Source organism: Varroa jacobsoni, unplaced genomic scaffold, assembly GCF_002532875.2.
Source record: "Varroa jacobsoni isolate VJ856 unplaced genomic scaffold, vjacob_1.0 scaffold_625, whole genome shotgun sequence".
NCBI classification, from domain to species: Eukaryota; Metazoa; Arthropoda; class Arachnida; order Mesostigmata; family Varroidae; genus Varroa; species Varroa jacobsoni.
In genome coordinates, this window is record NW_019213527.1 from 233,178 (window position 1) to 251,449 (window position 18,272).

General features: G+C 39.4%; 1 protein-coding gene across 2 annotated transcripts; it reads left to right on the plus strand.

The window, feature by feature from the left end:
* The first annotated feature begins 705 nt into the window (after positions 1-705).
* LOC111262066 (TWiK family of potassium channels protein 7) lies at positions 706-15,092 on the plus strand. 2 transcript variants are annotated; one of them, XM_022836039.2, is made up of 3 exons: positions 706-2,199; positions 11,731-11,921; positions 12,695-15,092. In XM_022836039.2, the coding sequence occupies exons 1-3, from the start codon at positions 1,787-1,789 to the stop codon at positions 12,763-12,765; spliced, it is 675 nt and encodes a 224-aa protein (XP_022691774.1). In that variant the 5' UTR covers positions 706-1,786; the 3' UTR covers positions 12,766-15,092. The 2 variants fall into 2 exon arrangements, with proteins under 2 accessions (XP_022691774.1, XP_022691776.1); XM_022836041.2 differs by lacking the exon at positions 12,695-15,092 and adding an exon at positions 12,285-12,681.
* The last annotated feature ends 3,180 nt before the right edge of the window (positions 15,093-18,272 follow it).

The following is an 18,272-nucleotide window of genomic DNA, read 5'->3' on the forward strand; positions in this document are numbered from 1 at the left end:
ATACGTTTCTTACACGAAATAGGTTAAACGACCTTTGCTAGATCAGAAATGATGCCTCATTACTACGTGAAAAGCAAGTGCTGAAACGTTCTTCCTACAGCTCCTTCAGCAACCTTTCATCCACCTTCCTGCCTTCATTAGACTGCACCCGCTGACTCTACTGGACAACGTTTGTCGAGGTTGTTGAACGAGATAGTCGAATCACAGTTCTGCGCCCTCGTAGAGCCAGCCTCAATCTTGACGGTTTGCTTGCGCCTCTCCTTATAATCCTCCCATTTAGTCCGCCCGTTTAGCCGGCCGACCTCCGCCGTAGTTCGCGACGCGGATATAACGTAAACAAATGTATAAATAGTAAGCAAGCGCTAGCGGGACGTTCTCATGGGCGCGCGCACAAATACAATACATACCCGCATACGCACGCCGGACTTCTACGGGCCTCATCTCACATCGATAGACGTTAAGTAATCGTGCAGTAGTGAGATGCGACCAGGGTATAACTAAAACGGTGTGTGTCTGCGCCTATCGGCACCGGGCCATCCTGTAAATGGCCGATGGCGGGTGGTCGTATGTCCCACGCGCGGGGCACTGGCGCGGCGAACAGGAACGGCGGCGCTGTGAACGGCACCCCGTGATCGCCGCTACAGCCACGACTCCCGCAGACGCTAAAGGCGCCTTCCTCCTGAAGCAGCATAGGCATTAGTAGCAAAGAAGCGACGGGCGCGGCGCTACACCCTGAGTTGAACAGGGCCGCATTAGAATAACCTAGGGAAAGCCAGCAAAGTAAATGAAAAGTTGCAAAGCAGAACTAAATTGAACGAATAGAGACGGAACAGAATGCGCGGTGTACCGAGCGTATAACACGAGCAGGGGAGGGATCCTGTCGAATGGAACGGCAGTAGCGCATTTGTAGCCCTCATTAAGGAGATGACTGTTCTGGCACGGGTTCGAGTCCTCCGTCTCAGTTTCCCCATCAATGCCTCCTCTCCACGGCAGACACCGCGCGTACTCACCTGGCGCGCATGAGCTTAATTTTGGCTCTTGCAGCACGCGCCTCTTTAAATGGCTCCAGTGGACAAACCATGTACCTAGTAGCCTCCAAACCTGTATCTCTGCGAAGTGGGCATGCAGGAGTTGGTTACAGCAGGTAGCCGGTGTATATGGCCAACAAATAATATTGGAAAAGGTATAGGCGAGAGGCCGGAATGCCCCACGACGATGATTGCTACTAGTATTACGGCCATTACGATAGAGTGTTTATTTTCCACACAATTATAGACGATCAAGGAAAGGTGTCAGTTTAGCGGAATTATTAAGATTGCACCAGTGCCGCTCTGTGATACTGTTACACGCAAGATCTTCACGCACGGAGTATGCAGCAGTCCGTCCAACAAGGAGGTAGCCGGTCAGTCGAGATACGCTAAGGGATTCACCGACCAACGTTAACTAGCCAGGAGGCCACTGCGATTAAGCTGTTAACAATCGAAACGCCTTTACAAAAAATAACACAGAAAATGTCCTTCGCAGATTAATAGTCAGAAGAGGGTAATAATACCAGACAGCAACTGAAAATAGGTTGTATCCTTACGTCGAATATGTGTATATATCAATGACAAAGATATCATACCTAAGTTTAAAAATAGTGCCATATGTATTACGAACAAATGAATAGTATCTCAATGGTGTGACCATCGTCTTCCAACAAAAATGACCGTTTTAAGCAATAGCAGTAAGTGTAACGTTGGATAGTAAATAGAACACACTCGTTGTGAGAAGTTGCGAATGAACAATGAATGAGCAAAGCGATTCCAGGAGAACTAGTACGATGGGAGCGTCAGCCTCTCAGGCAAAAATGTCTGGAAGAGGATCATCACCGTCGGTGACTCCATTCCGCCCAACACCCTTCATCCGCACCGCTTCGGGTACTTACGTCATCACGGGCTGTGAACGCGGCCCGCGTCTTGTAGTGGTTAATCCAATGCATGTCATGACGCTGTCAAGAAGATCGTTAGGCGTCAAGCTCGCCCAGCGCTTGCAACTGGCATCGCAGAAATGGTTTACTCACGTAATACTCCTTTCGGTGTTGATGTGCTATTGTGTCATTGGTGCTGTCTTCTTCAAGATTATCGAAGGCCCGCATGAAGTTCCGATTAAAGAAGACGTTAATCTAGTGCGCAACGGGATTATCGACCAGATGTACCGGTACGTCTTCCATACATGCTTTGCAATATATAAAAGCAATGAATCCGTTTAGGTCACGATATGTAAAATGGTAAAATGAGGAGCAACTATGAATTTAGCTTCAGACGCACTGAATATCTCGATCATATCGACTCGACGCAAACTTCTGTTAAATGGGAAATTGAGATTTGGTAAACATGTAGCCAAAGTTGTGGCGAATGTGTGAATTCTGTAGATAACACGAGACTTGATGAAGTTTATCGAGTGTATCGAACCAGACAAGCATAATCTAATTCCGTAGCTTACAAAAACCAGAATTTTGAAGGTTTGAATATAGCAGGTATTTGATTAGTTCGTTGAGGATGTGCATGTGTCTTTACCTGCTGACCGTAAATAAGCCGACGTACGCTCCGATTTAAAGGTTTACAAATATAAGCAAAATTTATATGTGTGCCCAGAATTTCCGTAAAGACGTCGTACAGCACGATGCACGCTAGTAGAATGGCGGAAATAGTGTTTTTTCGACCTAATAATCTTATAGTGCCGTTACTACTACCGTCACACTAATCTCTCTAGCCATTGGTTCTTGGTTACAAAGAAAAAAAAATTACAGTACGATACCAGCGTTGCCAATATGGAACGTCAAGTACGTATTCTACACTAAAAAACATCATGCACCCTCAAACCATATTTGTTTTTGTATGGACACATAGGCTGATATAGCCTGTACTTAATCAAAACACGACAAGACAGTTGCTATATGAGGCGACCTTTTCATTATTCTTGCTATTACAGTCTGACGTGACCTTTATCTGTCCTTTGATTATTGCAGACCGCTTATTATCGCGCATTGCTTCAATATTTTTACTATTCAGTTCACCTAGATGTCTTGTAGACCCGCCACCGCCAGAAGACCTGGCAATCAGAGCTCTCTATGTCCTTTCTCGTTCAGACAGACATAACACCTGTGAAGATCAGAGCTGTAACACAGGCATCTGTCTCCACTTAAGCTATAGCTCAAGTACATACAAAATTGTGTGCTACTATAAATGAATTAAAACTTATATCTAATTTATTGAATGAGTTCCTTTGCATGTCCTGAATGCATGATTCGTTATAATTTCGATCCGCCTCTGCCCTAAGGAACAATTTATAACTCTTTAGACATTTACAATAGATTTATCTTTGACGAGTTCGTAAATATCATAACTCACGCGTATTTATCCTATAAATAATACGTACTAGACATTGGAACCAAGAAAATTGCTATTTCTCGTATTGATATTTAGGTCCCTTGTTGGTATAGTAGTATTTGCCTACTAAATTTCAAAGGCATAAGGAGTTGTCTGGGTACAAAACTGAGCGTAAACAGACTTCGTTTTACGCTGAAAGCCTTCAGTTGTTAGAATTTAAATCAGAACGACTACGTTGTTAATTAGGATCCCGCAAATGGAGATATGTTCTGAGCCATCTCTAGTATCCTAGTTTCTATCATTATGAAGTAATCGAAATCCAGAAACAGGCAATGTTTACTTGGGCCTTATTTGAATTAAATTCAGTTTTCTTCCTTTCGTTGAAATTTTGAACAAACTGCGAATAGGCTAAAGAATCTTGTTATTATCTGTTTTCGATCACTCTCGTTACTGTCCTGTTCTAATAAACTTCACAAAAAGGCCGATACTGTCAATGGCAAACGAAACAGTTTATAGTAAACTACCTAGTGGAGAAAACCAACGACATGATCATAACATTGCTCCCGTGTTGTATAAACGTGAACGCTCAACGTTCTAGATCACGTCAAACGTCAACCAGAACATATCCTCTACTTACCTGCGACGACTCTCTATATAAAATAACATAAATTATTGTTTACAGGATACACGAGAACGTTTTTCCGTGCGGTGATATATGATCTTGCAATGATCTATTTTTGTATGGACTGAGTGCGGTGTCGTCCTCAGACAAGCCGATTATGAAAACTTGTCAAACTGCGGTACTCCCTAAAACGGCTGCAAGTAGCCAAATAATTGAACTTACAGTTAAGTCAGATTCGATAGACCTAATGCTGGAAAGGGGCCAATCCCACGGGTCAAACCTAAGAGCGCGGGGCGTTGTCGGGTGACAAAGAAATTTTGCAAGTCCTGTAAGTTCTTAAGATCTGCTCTGTTCGCCGTGAACATCGTGAATCTTATTGTTTCTTATCATTTCAGACACGATTCGTCCCCAACCCCCTACAAACCTCTAATTTGTAGCGAAATTTTAGTTCTGAACGATTTTAGCTCTCACAAATTAGCGAGATTCAATATTCCGTGTAAAGCACCCTATACAACTGTAAGATACTGCTAGAAAAACGATGAAAGAATAGACTGAAACAGATATCAATAGTAAGTAAGTTATAGTTATTTCTATTACTCCAACCTACAAAGCCTTATTTAAAAATATCTTAAGTCGTTTATCTTATTCTAAGTCGCTTTAAGTCAAATATCTTATTTTAAGCTCGTCACCATCCAGTACTAACCACGTTTACGACCAGTTGGTTCAAAAATGTGTCACTGGATTTGGTCACAGACCATTGGTGAAGCCATATTGGTTAAATGAGCAAACATGTGTGTATATATATATATATATATATTTTTTTTTTTTTTGTTTTTTTTTAATTAAAAAAATAAAAACAACTAGTGCACAATTCATTTGTCAGCCACAAAACTATTTTTATTACGATTGTGTGAAGCTTGAATAGTTTATCTAGTAATAGGTTTAAAAGAAGATTGCCTATATAACGCACGCTCAATAACTATATCACAACATATGGGACATAGGTTCCTTCAGTGATCTTCAGTGTCCATACAACAATGAATCTACAATAGAGTAAGGAAAATTGCGACTGGGTATAAGTGCTGTCGATTGCGTCGAGTCAATGCTTCTGCTGACATAGGTATAATATATTAAAGTGTAACACCTCATGTGTTTATATGCTTTCTCTAATGAATTATCCCTGAACCTTCTGTAATGTGTGTACATACACTAAGCTATGCTCAGAATTATAACCTCCGTTGTCTGTGGAGTCGGAAATAGAGATCTGCTATTTGATAAAGACATGCAACTTATGATCATGTAATTTTTTTACAAAGGACACGAATAGATAAACAACTGCTCCAATGTCTCGAAAAAAAATGGGATGGTAATAACACGGCGCCGGAGTTGTTTCTATTGATTTTTTCACCGAATTTCTTAGTACACCCAACTTAGTAAACACAAGTCTTGTGTTTTTCGCGTTTGCGGAACTGCATATAAAAGAGGCAATCGCGCCTTTAATAGCCATTTACTGAATACAATTTTGTCATCTATTATATGCAACTGTTGGTTGAAAATATGGAAGCGTCTCTTGAGGGTACACTAATCTGAATCCGTTCTGCACGCTGAGACTACTTCAAACGGTTATTGAAGATATTTGTGTCTCACAATATCCTATCTTTGTCTATGGTCCTAAGACCTGTAGGCCCAATAAGATTCTATAAAATTCAATTAGAAAGGTGAATAGAATTTTTACGAAAACTTCAAAGATTGTCAGATTACCGATTGAAGAAATTTCTCTGTTTAAACATACCTTTCTACGGCCATTTTGTCTTAAGCTGCACGAATTGGAAAATGATAATTAGGAAACGTGATAAGATCTCACCAAGCTCACTAATATTAAATGCTTGTAAATCAAATACGTAGTTAGTAAATCAACCCGTTTCGTACTGGTTTATAAAACTGTGTACATAATTTAAAATAAAGTGATCCTCGCGCTATGACCCCCCCCCCCCCGTCAGTAGTCGGACGTTTCGTTCTCACGTATGTAGAATCTCCAACAAAACTCGTTTATAGTCTTTGTGTGTCTGTTAGCTTCTGTTAGTACCTGAGCGTACTCTGTGGTTACATTTTTTGGGTGGCCATGGTTTTGAAGTAGTAATAATTAATTCCTTAAGATAATGTTTGTTGCTATACTCTTAAAATAATCCAAATAAAGGAGTCGAGTTGTTTATTACTACCCGATAAATGCTTTTCTATTTAAATTTTCCTTAGTATTACTTTGCCATTGTTTATCATAGTACTCTCTATAGGCATAAATGGGAAAGGAAAGAAGTATGCCCATTCAGCACTGCGTCAAAGCTTCTTCCTGCTAATCTCAATCAGGACCATCAACGTCGGCCTAAAAAGTTTTGATGAACCGTTTCTAATGGCTCCAGCGTTCAACAGTCAAACGCCACCTTCGAGACTGAGATATTTATCAGAGTACAAACGGAGCTCTTAGCACTACTAGTATGTTTTATCATGTCCGATTCGTTTCGTACTGAGAGCCAGCCGTCTGATGGAATGTCTAATGACGACACCGGACGTAAAATTCGAAACATAGACAGTGTATCCGCTTTCGGCCTGCTTACTCCTTGACATATGTGCGCGATTCGATGTCCATATACTGTGCTTTGTCAGCCAGGCTAATTCGGTTGGACCCAGCTGTGTCGGTATCGGAAAGCCCATGGTTTGCATGCTGGTTCACTAGTGCGTGCGATTTTACCCACCCAACCTCGCACCATGCATTACCTTAGCACCTATAGTTAGTTGTTTCGCGCTGCAATGGTAATAACAGAAGACCTACAATCTGTGTTACACCAGTTAGCTAAGCACTTGCTGCTGGCGATGCTCAGCTAAATGTGGGTCAGCACTAGCCACAATGACGTGCCGTGCCGAACCAGCCGGTGGGTCAAACTCACACATGCTTTTATTATCGATGCACGTCCAAACATACAAGCTGTATTTCTATTGTCCAAATATTTCTCTCCTGTCATGAACCTCGGTCATGATCACCGCTACGTTTCGCAGCCAGCTCTGTCTTTTCTGTTTATTGTACTTCCTACACAACGTCGCACATTATTAGAATGGAAGCGATTGCGTGACAATTCTTTTTCTTCTATACATTCTTAAGTGCGATTGATTTCTTTTTTGTTCTTTGGCCTTCGACGCATTATAAATTGAGTCTCTTTACAAAAGTCTAGCTAGATAACCACAGTGATGGTGGTAACAATTGTGTTGGTGAGAAGGCTGTTAACTACGGCTAGTTGTTGAACAGCCTAGAAAATCCATTGAACTGTTAGTAACAGTTAGCGACAATGGCGGTATTCCTGTATGTTATTTATTATTGAACAATATGAAGATACGAAGCAACTTGCAGAGTTCAAGCTCAACGGAGTGTTACATTTGCAGTCTCATGTGAGAGTGAGTAAAAGCCGGCATTCGTGCATACCAGGTCAACTTTCCAGTGATTATATTGGCACCATTTGAGATTTCTGTGATATACATCAGTCTACCTAGCTTAAATTGAAGTTCACTGGAAACGCGCAAGGTGGCTATGATACTGGTCCTATGTACAGGCTATTAGATAGTTTTACCGACGTTACAGGGCTTCTCTCGGATATGTTCAGGGAATAATCACTTCCTAACTAGCGATAATTATCTGTGCTCTCCCGTTTATAGAGTAAAAGAAGTTGAAATATTTACGAAGCCAGCAGTTTGTAAAAACTGCCGGTTTCTAGATAGCGCCCTAAGGTGTACGAAAGGATGCCTTTTAACCGTTAATCGAGTAATGATCTCACTTTTAAGAGCCTGTTTACGCGTCCTAATTATGATTTGAAGAAGATGTTGAAGCAATGTTGTTGAAAGGGTGACACATTGTTTCATTGGTTAATGCCAGATCAAAGACGGCCAAGAAGCAACGTAGCATTAGGATTCTATCGTGCATTTTCTTAGTGCGGCAGCTTGGACAATCAACAGCATTCTAACTAACAGAACTAGTGGAAGTATCTAATTCGACCACCATAATCGACACAAAGGATTAGGTGGGGCTGTGTCAATCGAAAGTTGCTTAACAATATCATCTAACGAGCTAAAAAGATCATTTCAGAGTATTCAGTAAAGACTCTCCTCGCATATAGTTTAAACAACTCACGAATTTTTGAGAAAATATGAACTGAGACACCCATATCATTGACACATAAAACCCGTAACAAAAATCCGTTCCATAGAGTGAAATCGGATGTTTAATGGGCCATGAATTGGCAAATTCACGACTGCACTTCGTTCGAGGAGCGCAGAGAGACAGCAATCTGGCCACAGTCTTCCAAAGTCAACCTGAGCGGACTGAAACTGGGATACTTATCGTGGCCATACATTACTCTAAACTACCTAGTTTTTTTCGCTTTTTCAGTAAAATTGGTATCGACGACATCTGACATTCACATATGCTCGAGATACAACGATCGATATGGCCCTCAGTACCTTGGGAGCGGCAAAACTGTCCTGATCTTCAATAGCTCAAGGGAAATTCGGTAAAATTTAAAAAAAAAAAAATGCCTGTGTGTCCCATACAATTCCATCTTTCAGAATTTTATCAACGAAAAAACCCAATAGCGCAAATTGTACTAAATTTCTAATAAGTGCGCATCTCTGGAAGTATGTAGTAGTATAAACATCTTTAATCAACCGTGCCTTTCTAGAAAATGTACCGGCCCATAAAGTTCGATTAGCCCCCCGTCCAGCTGCAGGTGTGATACAAATACTTCGCATTTGGACGGTTCACTTAATGAGGTAAATTTATATAGGTTTGGCTAAATTTTAATAACGAATAAAACGATGCGAAGCTGTATAAGGCAATAAGGTGTGCCATTGTTATCAGCACGGCTGGGGTTTGCATTACAGTAGGATTGACCGTGTGACCTATGAACTGACACTTGCAACAAGAAAGAAAACAGAATAAACAACGTTGTTACTAGAACCGAGACCCGGTACATGCAGTCTGCTAAATGTATACGAGCACTTAATTTATTAGACGTCCACAGAGGTTAAAAGCGCTATAGAACAGAAATTGTAGGGTATAATGTAGTCGATCTATAATAAATGATAAGATCTGCTTGTCAACGATCTCAATTTGAGCTGCTCAGTCCAAGAAAATCTAATTAGTAAAATAAGAAACTTTAGCACTATCAGTTTTATGCAGTAAGTTTAGATGAACTTAGAGCTAGACCGATTCAATTTACGGTTAGTTGAGTTTTACTTCTTATCTACAGCTAATTCATATTTTAGCTCTATATATACAATTATTTTTGCATCAAAGATGGCCGAGTAGCTATAGGGTTTCAAAGCTGTGTAAAGTCGACACAAAATGTGTTCTTAGTAATAATTTTTAAGTCATCACCCTGCAAAATACATTGCTTTTTAACTCTGGTAATAGCCTCAACGCTAAACATTTAAGATTTTTTTTTTTGTCAAAACGTGCTTGTTATATTGACTGAAGACATCTAAAGCTATTGTAAACCATTTTTTTAGAAGGAAAAAATTGGAAAAACGCTGGTCGCGACCGTCACAGTCGTTAGCTCGCCAAAACTCTCAACAGAGATAGCACCTAAGATACTTAGTTTGCATATCGCACGGACTGGCACATACGAAATTTCAATTATCTGAGTAAAGTTGACCGTCCGGTATCTGTTAAGTTTTCACAGGGTACAGTCGGCAGACTTGGAATTGTTGCTAGAGACGCAACAACTCTCAGCTGTCTAAGAAACTTATTAATCGACATTCCGACGCTCACCAGAGATATACGAAGAACGTCCAGTGTTTTGAAAGCCGAACTATATAAAAAATTGCATAGATGGAAAGGTCGAAATCGGCCGAAAAAGATCTTTCATCAAATTCCGTTAAGACTGACGGTATCCAGGAGCAAGCGAGTGAAAACAACTATTATAGTATAAGAGGACTTCGGTTCCATCACCTTATTTGCAAAACACAAGGATGCCATGGATATAACGAGAGTTGCACCTGCAAATTTCGTGATGCTATATATTGTAGAGATCGTTCCGACCACTCCGATCCAATTACTTTAGTAAACACAATTGCAGACTTTAAGTCTGTTAACCAGTATTTCATGCATAACTCAATATAATCAACCCTTACAACATATGTTTGTGTATATATATAGCGATATCATATATCTACACAAACCAAGTAACATAAATTAAAGAGAAAAAAAAACGTTATAAGCCTATTTTCTTTGAACTTCTCTAGACGATTTTTGATTACTCTGAAGTTAGGTTTTTATGCAGGGCTACGACCCCACTGAAAGCTTCAAACAGAAGAATGCCCAATTTCATCTCTAAGCGAATTTCAATTGGCTCCATGGTTTTGTCAATAACTACCCCAGTGACATGTCCTGGATAGCAGTTGGCCTTCAGTTTCAGTCAGTTCATTAAGCTTTTGTCTCCAATTCTGATTGCATGTCTAATATGAAGCCTACCTATTAACTTTGGTACCAAATCGTCGTCTAGGGTATTTCGAAACACCAATTATTATAATTTTTATATACTTTATATAGACTCCAAAATATAGAGCTGCAGGCAGTGGAGGGCCGTGGTCTGGATCGCTAATGCGCATTTCTTCGAATGTGGCGTGATATAATAACCATAAGTGACACATATGCTGCCATGTTAGTTCAAAAGTTAGCGTTGGCTAAAATTATTACCAGATTATAATAAACAGAAGGCAAATGAATGAATGAAGGTAAAAGAATGTAATATATTGTTGTTAAAGTAACTACTTGTATGGTCGCTGTCCGTTGAAGAAGCCCCTAAATCCAGCGAAACCCACTTTGCTTCTAAATTTTTAATGCTATGACCTAAAGATAAATGATGCTGAAAACTTGTTCGTGCAGAGCAAACAATTGGCAATGTTGGACACAAAAAGGTACGCTGCAGGATTAGGATGAATTCCATGTCGCTCAGTTGCACATCGCCCTTTACTCGTTAGGGTAAGGATCGTTTATTTTGATTCCAAAAAGGGTGTCCAGTTGAAAAACTTCTATCCGTTTGATTATTCACCATCCAGCCCTGTACCGTAATTACGAATACGTGAGTGTACGGTGCGTGTCAGATGCAAGTATTCAGGTAATAACATCACCATCGCTTTCGCTGACGTGAGGCACTCTGTCACGTTGGGAGTTACCTAATTGTGCTGAATTTAAAATGTAAGCCAAGTGTTTGTCGGTGATCCTCGCCTAAAAAAAAAGAATCCTTTTCCTTGAAATTCCTTATTAGAAAAAAAAATGTTTTTTTAGGCTTCTGTTTCATCTACAAGTGTTAACTTACGTATACGATCTTTTTACTTAGTATACGATCCTTTTAATGAGATCAATGAGAGTTAACGCACCAAAAAAAGGAAGACTTCCCTTGTTAAAAAGTATTTGCCTTTCTAAGTGGCGAGAATATTAAGTCATATATAGATTTATTTTATAATTGTTATAGTAGGTTCTATACCGATTGTTTTGTTTCCAATCGAAATGTGACATCATTTGCAACTCAATAAAGCTATTTCAGTACATTGTTTAACGATATTAAATAAATTGAGAACAAATGATGATGGTGGTAGTAAATACGAAGTAAGCGGATAAAAATATTCAACAATCGAGTTTTTGTGGCGTTTGTCACTGGTTTATATTTAATGTGAAATGTTTATCTTTCACAGTAACTTAACGCGGAATGGATGTAACTGCTCAAATGAGGACTCGTGGAAGATATTTGCCCTTCAGCGCATGAAGGACTATCAAGAGCAACTATTAATAATGTGGAAAGATGGAGTGAAAAGTTCATCCGACAAACGTATGTGGACTTTTTGGGGGTCGATGTTCTATTGCGGCACTGTTTTCACTACAATAGGTAAGTAGACGAACATTTCACCCAACTTACTGCACGAAAATTCGACGTATTTTTGAAAAAAAAAGTGCGCATAATAGGAGTAAATTCTATTTTTTTTTTGGTAGTAAATTAAGTAACATTGTTCATTGCAGCTTTTTTAAATTCGTGTGCTTTCGTTATTAGTTTACTAGGCAGTAACATTTGACAAACGCAAGTATCATTACATTCTTCGCCTGTAATCTATTCGAATTGGTTTCAACATATCAAGACTAGTATCTGTTTAGTGGGAAACTGATACAGTAAAGTCAGGCCGAACAAGCAAATACTATTCTGCTTTTATTGCGTCTTCATTCATTTTATGCGTTTCTTCTTACGTTACGTAAGGCAAGTACGTTAATGATTTCCGACGACATTGGGCACGTGTGTTTGGTCTTTTCCCTCAATAATGCTGGAATAGTGACCGCACTTAACAACCAACTACGTTACGCACATAAAGTGTTCTTCATACAATCAATGGGATACATATTGGCGAATCGCAATTACCTTCATAGGAAGCAGCCTGTTTCCCACCGCAATTAATATAAATCAATCATAATCCGAAATTTATCGGGATTGTACAACAGACAAAGATTGGGTTCTAAGTGTACCATTGCACAAATAAATTGCATATAAATTACTTAAATAATCGAAAATTTTGTCCATTTATTTACCATTTGCAGCAGCCCGTAGAGGAACTGTATTAACGTTTTTCCGTTTCACTTAAAGTTGTGTTTTTTTTTTACCCTGGGTTTTAGTCATCAAGTTTCAACACGGACCCAAAACAGCTAAGTTACCTGATTTGCTTAGATGGACTGACACATCTTGAGCACATCGATAGCCCACCATTCCAGCAGCAGCAATAACAGTATATGTGTAACAACGCCGGCACTGTTCCAGGTCGTTGTCATCAGAATAAATCGATATTGCTCTGGCGGTACCATGCTCTCCTGTTACCAGCATAGGCAAATCATCCTACGATCTGTGACCCTGAAATCTATTGATGGAAGCAACAACACCAGGAGGGTGCGCTCAGGCGTCCACATTTGTTTCGATTATTGACAGTTTTACTAAATAGCATTTGGTTCAGGGCCTAATGCCATCGACCAGGGCCAATTCCCAGCGACCCAACAAACTGTCACCAAGCAAGGCCGATTCACGGCAACGCAACTTTTCAACGCTTTGCAGATTTAGTCATGCTTTTCGTGCCGAGATTAGTTTTGTCCAGTACCAACCGCTATAGAGTGTGAGAAGTCGATTGTAGAGGTCTGTCATCATGTCCACGCTCTCTCATGCTGTTGGCAGCTCCATCGGTACAAAGCAAGAGGTATCGATGTACCAAAGAGAAATGGCTAACATGAAACTATAAAGAATGATAATTTTTCTGGGACTACATAACGGTGGACATGGGTTCGAATGCTTGTATATGATAGTAGGTGTTTGTGAGTAAGGGCCTGCGTAACTTGCTTTTGCCAGGCCAAACAAAAAATGATAGTATAATGAAATGTCTTTTTTGCGTAGTGGAGAAATAGAAGCTGAGAAAGACAGACGCACATGGTTTATCGGCATCAAAACGGCGTCATTATTGACAGGAAGATATTTCCGTTTCCGGTTGTTCGAAATACTCTTAAAAAATTTGCTCAGCGGAAATAATATGGGCCGATATTGTTTCTCGGCTTTGCTGAAGGGGAAATATAGAATGGGACTAAGGTAGAAATAGGAAACAAAAATGTGTAGATCGTATCTTTGCAAGCTTCCATATAGCCTATCACGAGTTCCCGTAATTTCGACCGAAGTCAAATGAGCTCAAAGATTAATGACGTAGATTGCACTATGTGTTCTACTAACGCGTTTGTTACCATGTTAACCACATAGATAAGGACGTACGACCGAATCGCTTACATTAATGTTACAGCTGTTGAGCCACATTGTATCACTAAGCCAAACACGGTATTGGTTTATTTGAGTAAAATATATGCATTGCGCTTCCTCAATGAAATGAATAGGAATATGAAAAGGAGCTCGTGATGGCTCCAAAAAACAAACTTAATGTCACACGTTTTTGTGACGGATTTACCGGACGCATGTCCTTGACTTTCTGTATGTGCTGTTAGTTTGACCGTCGGTAGTATCGTTTATGGTAAACATTATAATTAATGTGCATGAAAGCCTTTATGTATGACTAGATCCTGCGAAGCAGTTCACCAGGCTTTCAACTCCAGTTAGGAGCAACAACTTATTCAAATATAGCATTCTGATGTACTTAAGGGGGCAACAACTCGAGTAAGCTTTTCTCCTGCCGCTATGAAACCTCTGTCAATGCGACAATCATTATGAATACTTTCTATTGGCTATAAAATGGCTATTGAAATAGACGCCTTGTGCAGTAATAGATGCAAATGTGACTTTTCTCGATAAAAGTCTTTAGCATATGCAGTACATCAAGGTAAGACTGCCTTTTCCTCAAATACGAACCTAAAGCCGTCAAATGATTGTGTGTCCAGTCTTCTGGGGTAATAAACAATCGTTATGGCCTTAACTACCCCAAAGAAACTAAGCAGGTCAGCTGGGACCGCAGGACGAAGTTACCACAACATGGAGGATAACATGGTAATGCCTATGCTACCGATTACAACATGACTCACTTATACGAACGCCGCGTGCCTAACTGGAGGCTGAAAAAACAGTACGCGGCGTCTGAAGTGACCTCAGCATCTACTCCAACGCCTACCCGTTAGATCTCGTGTTAAGACAGATACTTAATCCGCAGAGACCCCTGAGAGGGCTCCCAATCGAACCCTGCAGTGATTGATAAGACAAAGAACAGGGTGCCCTTCTCCTGGTGCCCGAGCCCCTTTAATCGACCCTGACTTGAGGAGCGCGATCCTACCTTTGCTATAACCTGCTACTTCAGAGAGAACTAGATTATGAGCCACCGAATCGTGCCTTGCGAATGATAACGCTGGAACTCTTTTGCTGAGTCCATCTCATACAACAAACCTGACAAGTCTGTATTCTGTACTTATTTATCAACATGTACATTGTAATCTAAATAAATAAATGTAAAAAAAAAGTAAACTCGTTACGGGCAGTGAGCCCATAAATGATCAAACTGGTTAAAATATAAGAAAAAAAACATCAGGAAGTCCTCTTACAGTTAAATGCGTGTTGATTTTTTACAGTAATACATTACGCTGTATCGATAGAAGTAGGATACGAAGAAACCAAATCGCTGTTTTGTTGTTCTATTAAGGGACGTCCCCTAAAACAAAAGCAGGTGAATAAGTTGTTGTAGCACGAAAGGCTGGTTCCCAGCTGTAGCCACATTGCTGACTTGATAGCTACTTCTTTGGAAAAAGTACTATTGAGAATACTAAATAATTAAATTCCCAGTGTTTGTGTAAACCTATAGTTTTATGCAAGCATTAAGCCCGTTTGAGGCACATGGATGTAGGTAAACGAATGAACATGATGAAAGTAGATGTTCGTCAACTTATTCCTGAGACGAGGCTATTTGTTTCAAAAAAAGACTATTCAACAGGCACAACGATGCCACATTTAACAAATGGCATAAATCGGCTTTTACATAGTGGACTGTATTATTATTATTTATTCCGTATATCTTACTAAATAAAGAAAAAAAACCTACCAGACCGTATCGGTAGCCAAAATCGAGTTTCTTTATTTAATTGCTGAAATCAGGTGCAGCGCCTTTCATATGCGAATGAATTTTTATTATATTGAAAACCACACTACGATACTATGTTTATACGCTATCAGAAAAGGCTACGACGAAACGAGACACAATGCTTTATCGTGCAGCACACAAGTGTTTATTGTTCATGGGAAGCATAGAAAGCTTAATGTTGTTGATCTTGTGCGAAGCTAACTGATGACATTCGGAACATGTGCGTTCGAAATATCAGATTCAAAGGCTCACCCTTGTGCGACCACTTGTAATACTCAAAATCGAGAAAACATAAACTCGTTGTCAACTACATAAAAAAAAACCCGCAAAATACAGGAGTGTTTCGAGTTTTACATCGGTACTTCAATTAAGTATTGATTCAGACCCTGAGCATCCTACATAGTGGCTTTTGATTTGAACGATGTATCGAGCACACCGTGTTTTGCTGAAGCCTGATAATCTGGATTCGAAGAACAATTTTCAACAAAAAAAGAGCTTATAGTACACATGCATAGTCTCTAGTCTTTTCCAAGGTATGTAAAAAATCAAAATAAGCAGCTCCGTATGTTGAAAAAAATGAAACTATAAATTTAGCTTCGCCTTAAAAAATTAAAACATAACTGAAATATGCAATTTAAATGGGGACACATTTTTGTGGAGATATCAAAGCAGGAAATTCAAAACTCTTGTCTCAATAGGCGTTCACCATATAGAAAAGTACAATTAAAAAAAAAGTGCTTGTTTCGTAAATTTAAATACGTGGACCGAGTGGTTACCGCTGCCTGACCTGAGCCGTAATAAGCAGCACCCCAGTACAGGTAGCAACATCCGCCTACCTTCACCTAGGGACACCGGGTTTAATTTGATGAATTGTTTGTGCGAATTATTCTCAGATATTACACTATGCTAATCATGGTCCTGAGCATTCTGCCATCCCGTACCAAGTGTCCGATACAAATGTGCCAATTATCCAATTCTTCCATTGCTATTATGTTGTCACTGTGCTACCGTTAGCCCACAACTGTATGTACTTATCACACATGTACTTTTTATTATTGTCCATGTATGTACTTCGCTCTCCCAAAGTGAGGCTGACCTTCATTTTTGATATCCATGTGCACTTGGTCGCTCGGGAAACATATCAAATATGCAAAAAATACCAATAGTTTCCAGAAACTTTTAACCGTTTTCCGCGACCAATCGAATACATCACCATATTCAACTCCATTGCGTAAAATGATTTCCTCAAAAATCCAAATATTTTGTCTGTTATGCAGAGCTACGTAATCGTTAGATTCATGTTTTACAAATCTCCCATCTGTAGTTGAGTGTACTGCTACTATTTTTATTCTATAAAGATTTTCTTTTAATATAAATAGTGTTGCAAATGCATTTTCTTTCATAAAAAACGGAATAATTGTGTTATTTTAGTAACATAAACAGTACTAGTTTCGTAGGCGCATGACCAAACAAGACAATGGTTGAAGGCACTAGCCGACATAAGACGAGAAACATTCATCAAGGCACATAAATGTAACCTATTTTGAAAATAATAATTAATTGCTTATTGCAAAATTCATTTTGTCTTAGCATCTCCCGTGTTTGCGGTCAAACTCAAGGCTTCATCTATTTTTGTTACAACAGTCTCTGTCCTGACACGTCAATTCCATTGTACAGAATACCCATTCCTTAGCTATGACGATTTTTTCATTAGAAAGTTTGGGGCAGGGAAGATTGTAGTACGCTTTTTCTACGTAAGCAAAATATGCCAAATATACTGTTATTCCTGGAAAAAATCAAAGAAGATAACAAATAGGCTTGTAATATTACACAGAAAATGAAGACGTACTGTTATACTGTCGTTGTTTTTGCAAGGAGCCAACCCTTGTTTTCCATAGGAGTTATTATAGCATAGTTCTAATATAAATAACTAAAGTGAACATTATTGATTGTCACAGAATAATAGTTTTCAGTTTGTCTCTTCAGAGAACATGCTGACAAGGAACGGGATACATATTGTGCTACAGCACTTGACTCCCTAGCCAGCTATATCTAAATATTCTCGTTCTTATTAGGGGTCGTATTCAAAACGTTTTAGGGGCGACGTGAATGTCCTTCAGAACAGTTTAAACGTTATGGCTAGAGCAAAGTATGTGTAATATAACATCCTATAAAAATAAATAACTTCAGTATCTTCATATCATTTAGTGTTCTCTGACCCTATGTTTTAAGCTATCGCGAAATTTGTACGATTCCACGATTTTTATTTTGCGCTGTTAAACCAGTAAAAGTTTGTATGTAAAAAAATGTCACGGTAAAAACAATTGATTCAATAACTTAATAGCAATAGGGCTAAAAATAGCTGACTCGAACGATGCGGGGTTACAGACCCGTGGTACAACTGCAACAAGTTCGGGTTTGAGCCTGGGTTTAGACCTTATAAATCTGAGCTAAAAATATTGAACTGGAAATAGTGACAAGACAATGTTTAGTCGGCCATGTAGGTACGCAAAGTACGCACCATATACTAGAAAGAGATTCATGAACCGATCTGCGTGGGTGTCCATAATTAAAAATGTACGGATGCTGTACCCGGGTTGTCCCGTCACCACACGAGTCAATGCGTGAAAGCCTCTTGGTTCTGATGT

Bases quoted from the DNA above. Each gene is read 5' to 3' on its own strand.
- LOC111262066 (XM_022836039.2), top strand. From the start codon at position 1,787: ATGAATGAGCAAAGCGATTCCAGGAGAACTAGTACGATGGGAGCGTCA. The intron at 2,200-11,730 runs GTACGTCTTCCA...TATCTTTCACAG, and splicing joins ATTATCGACCAGATGTACCG to TAACTTAACGCGGAATGGAT. The intron at 11,922-12,694 runs GTAAGTAGACGA...CCTGGGTTTTAG, and splicing joins CACTGTTTTCACTACAATAG to TCATCAAGTTTCAACACGGA.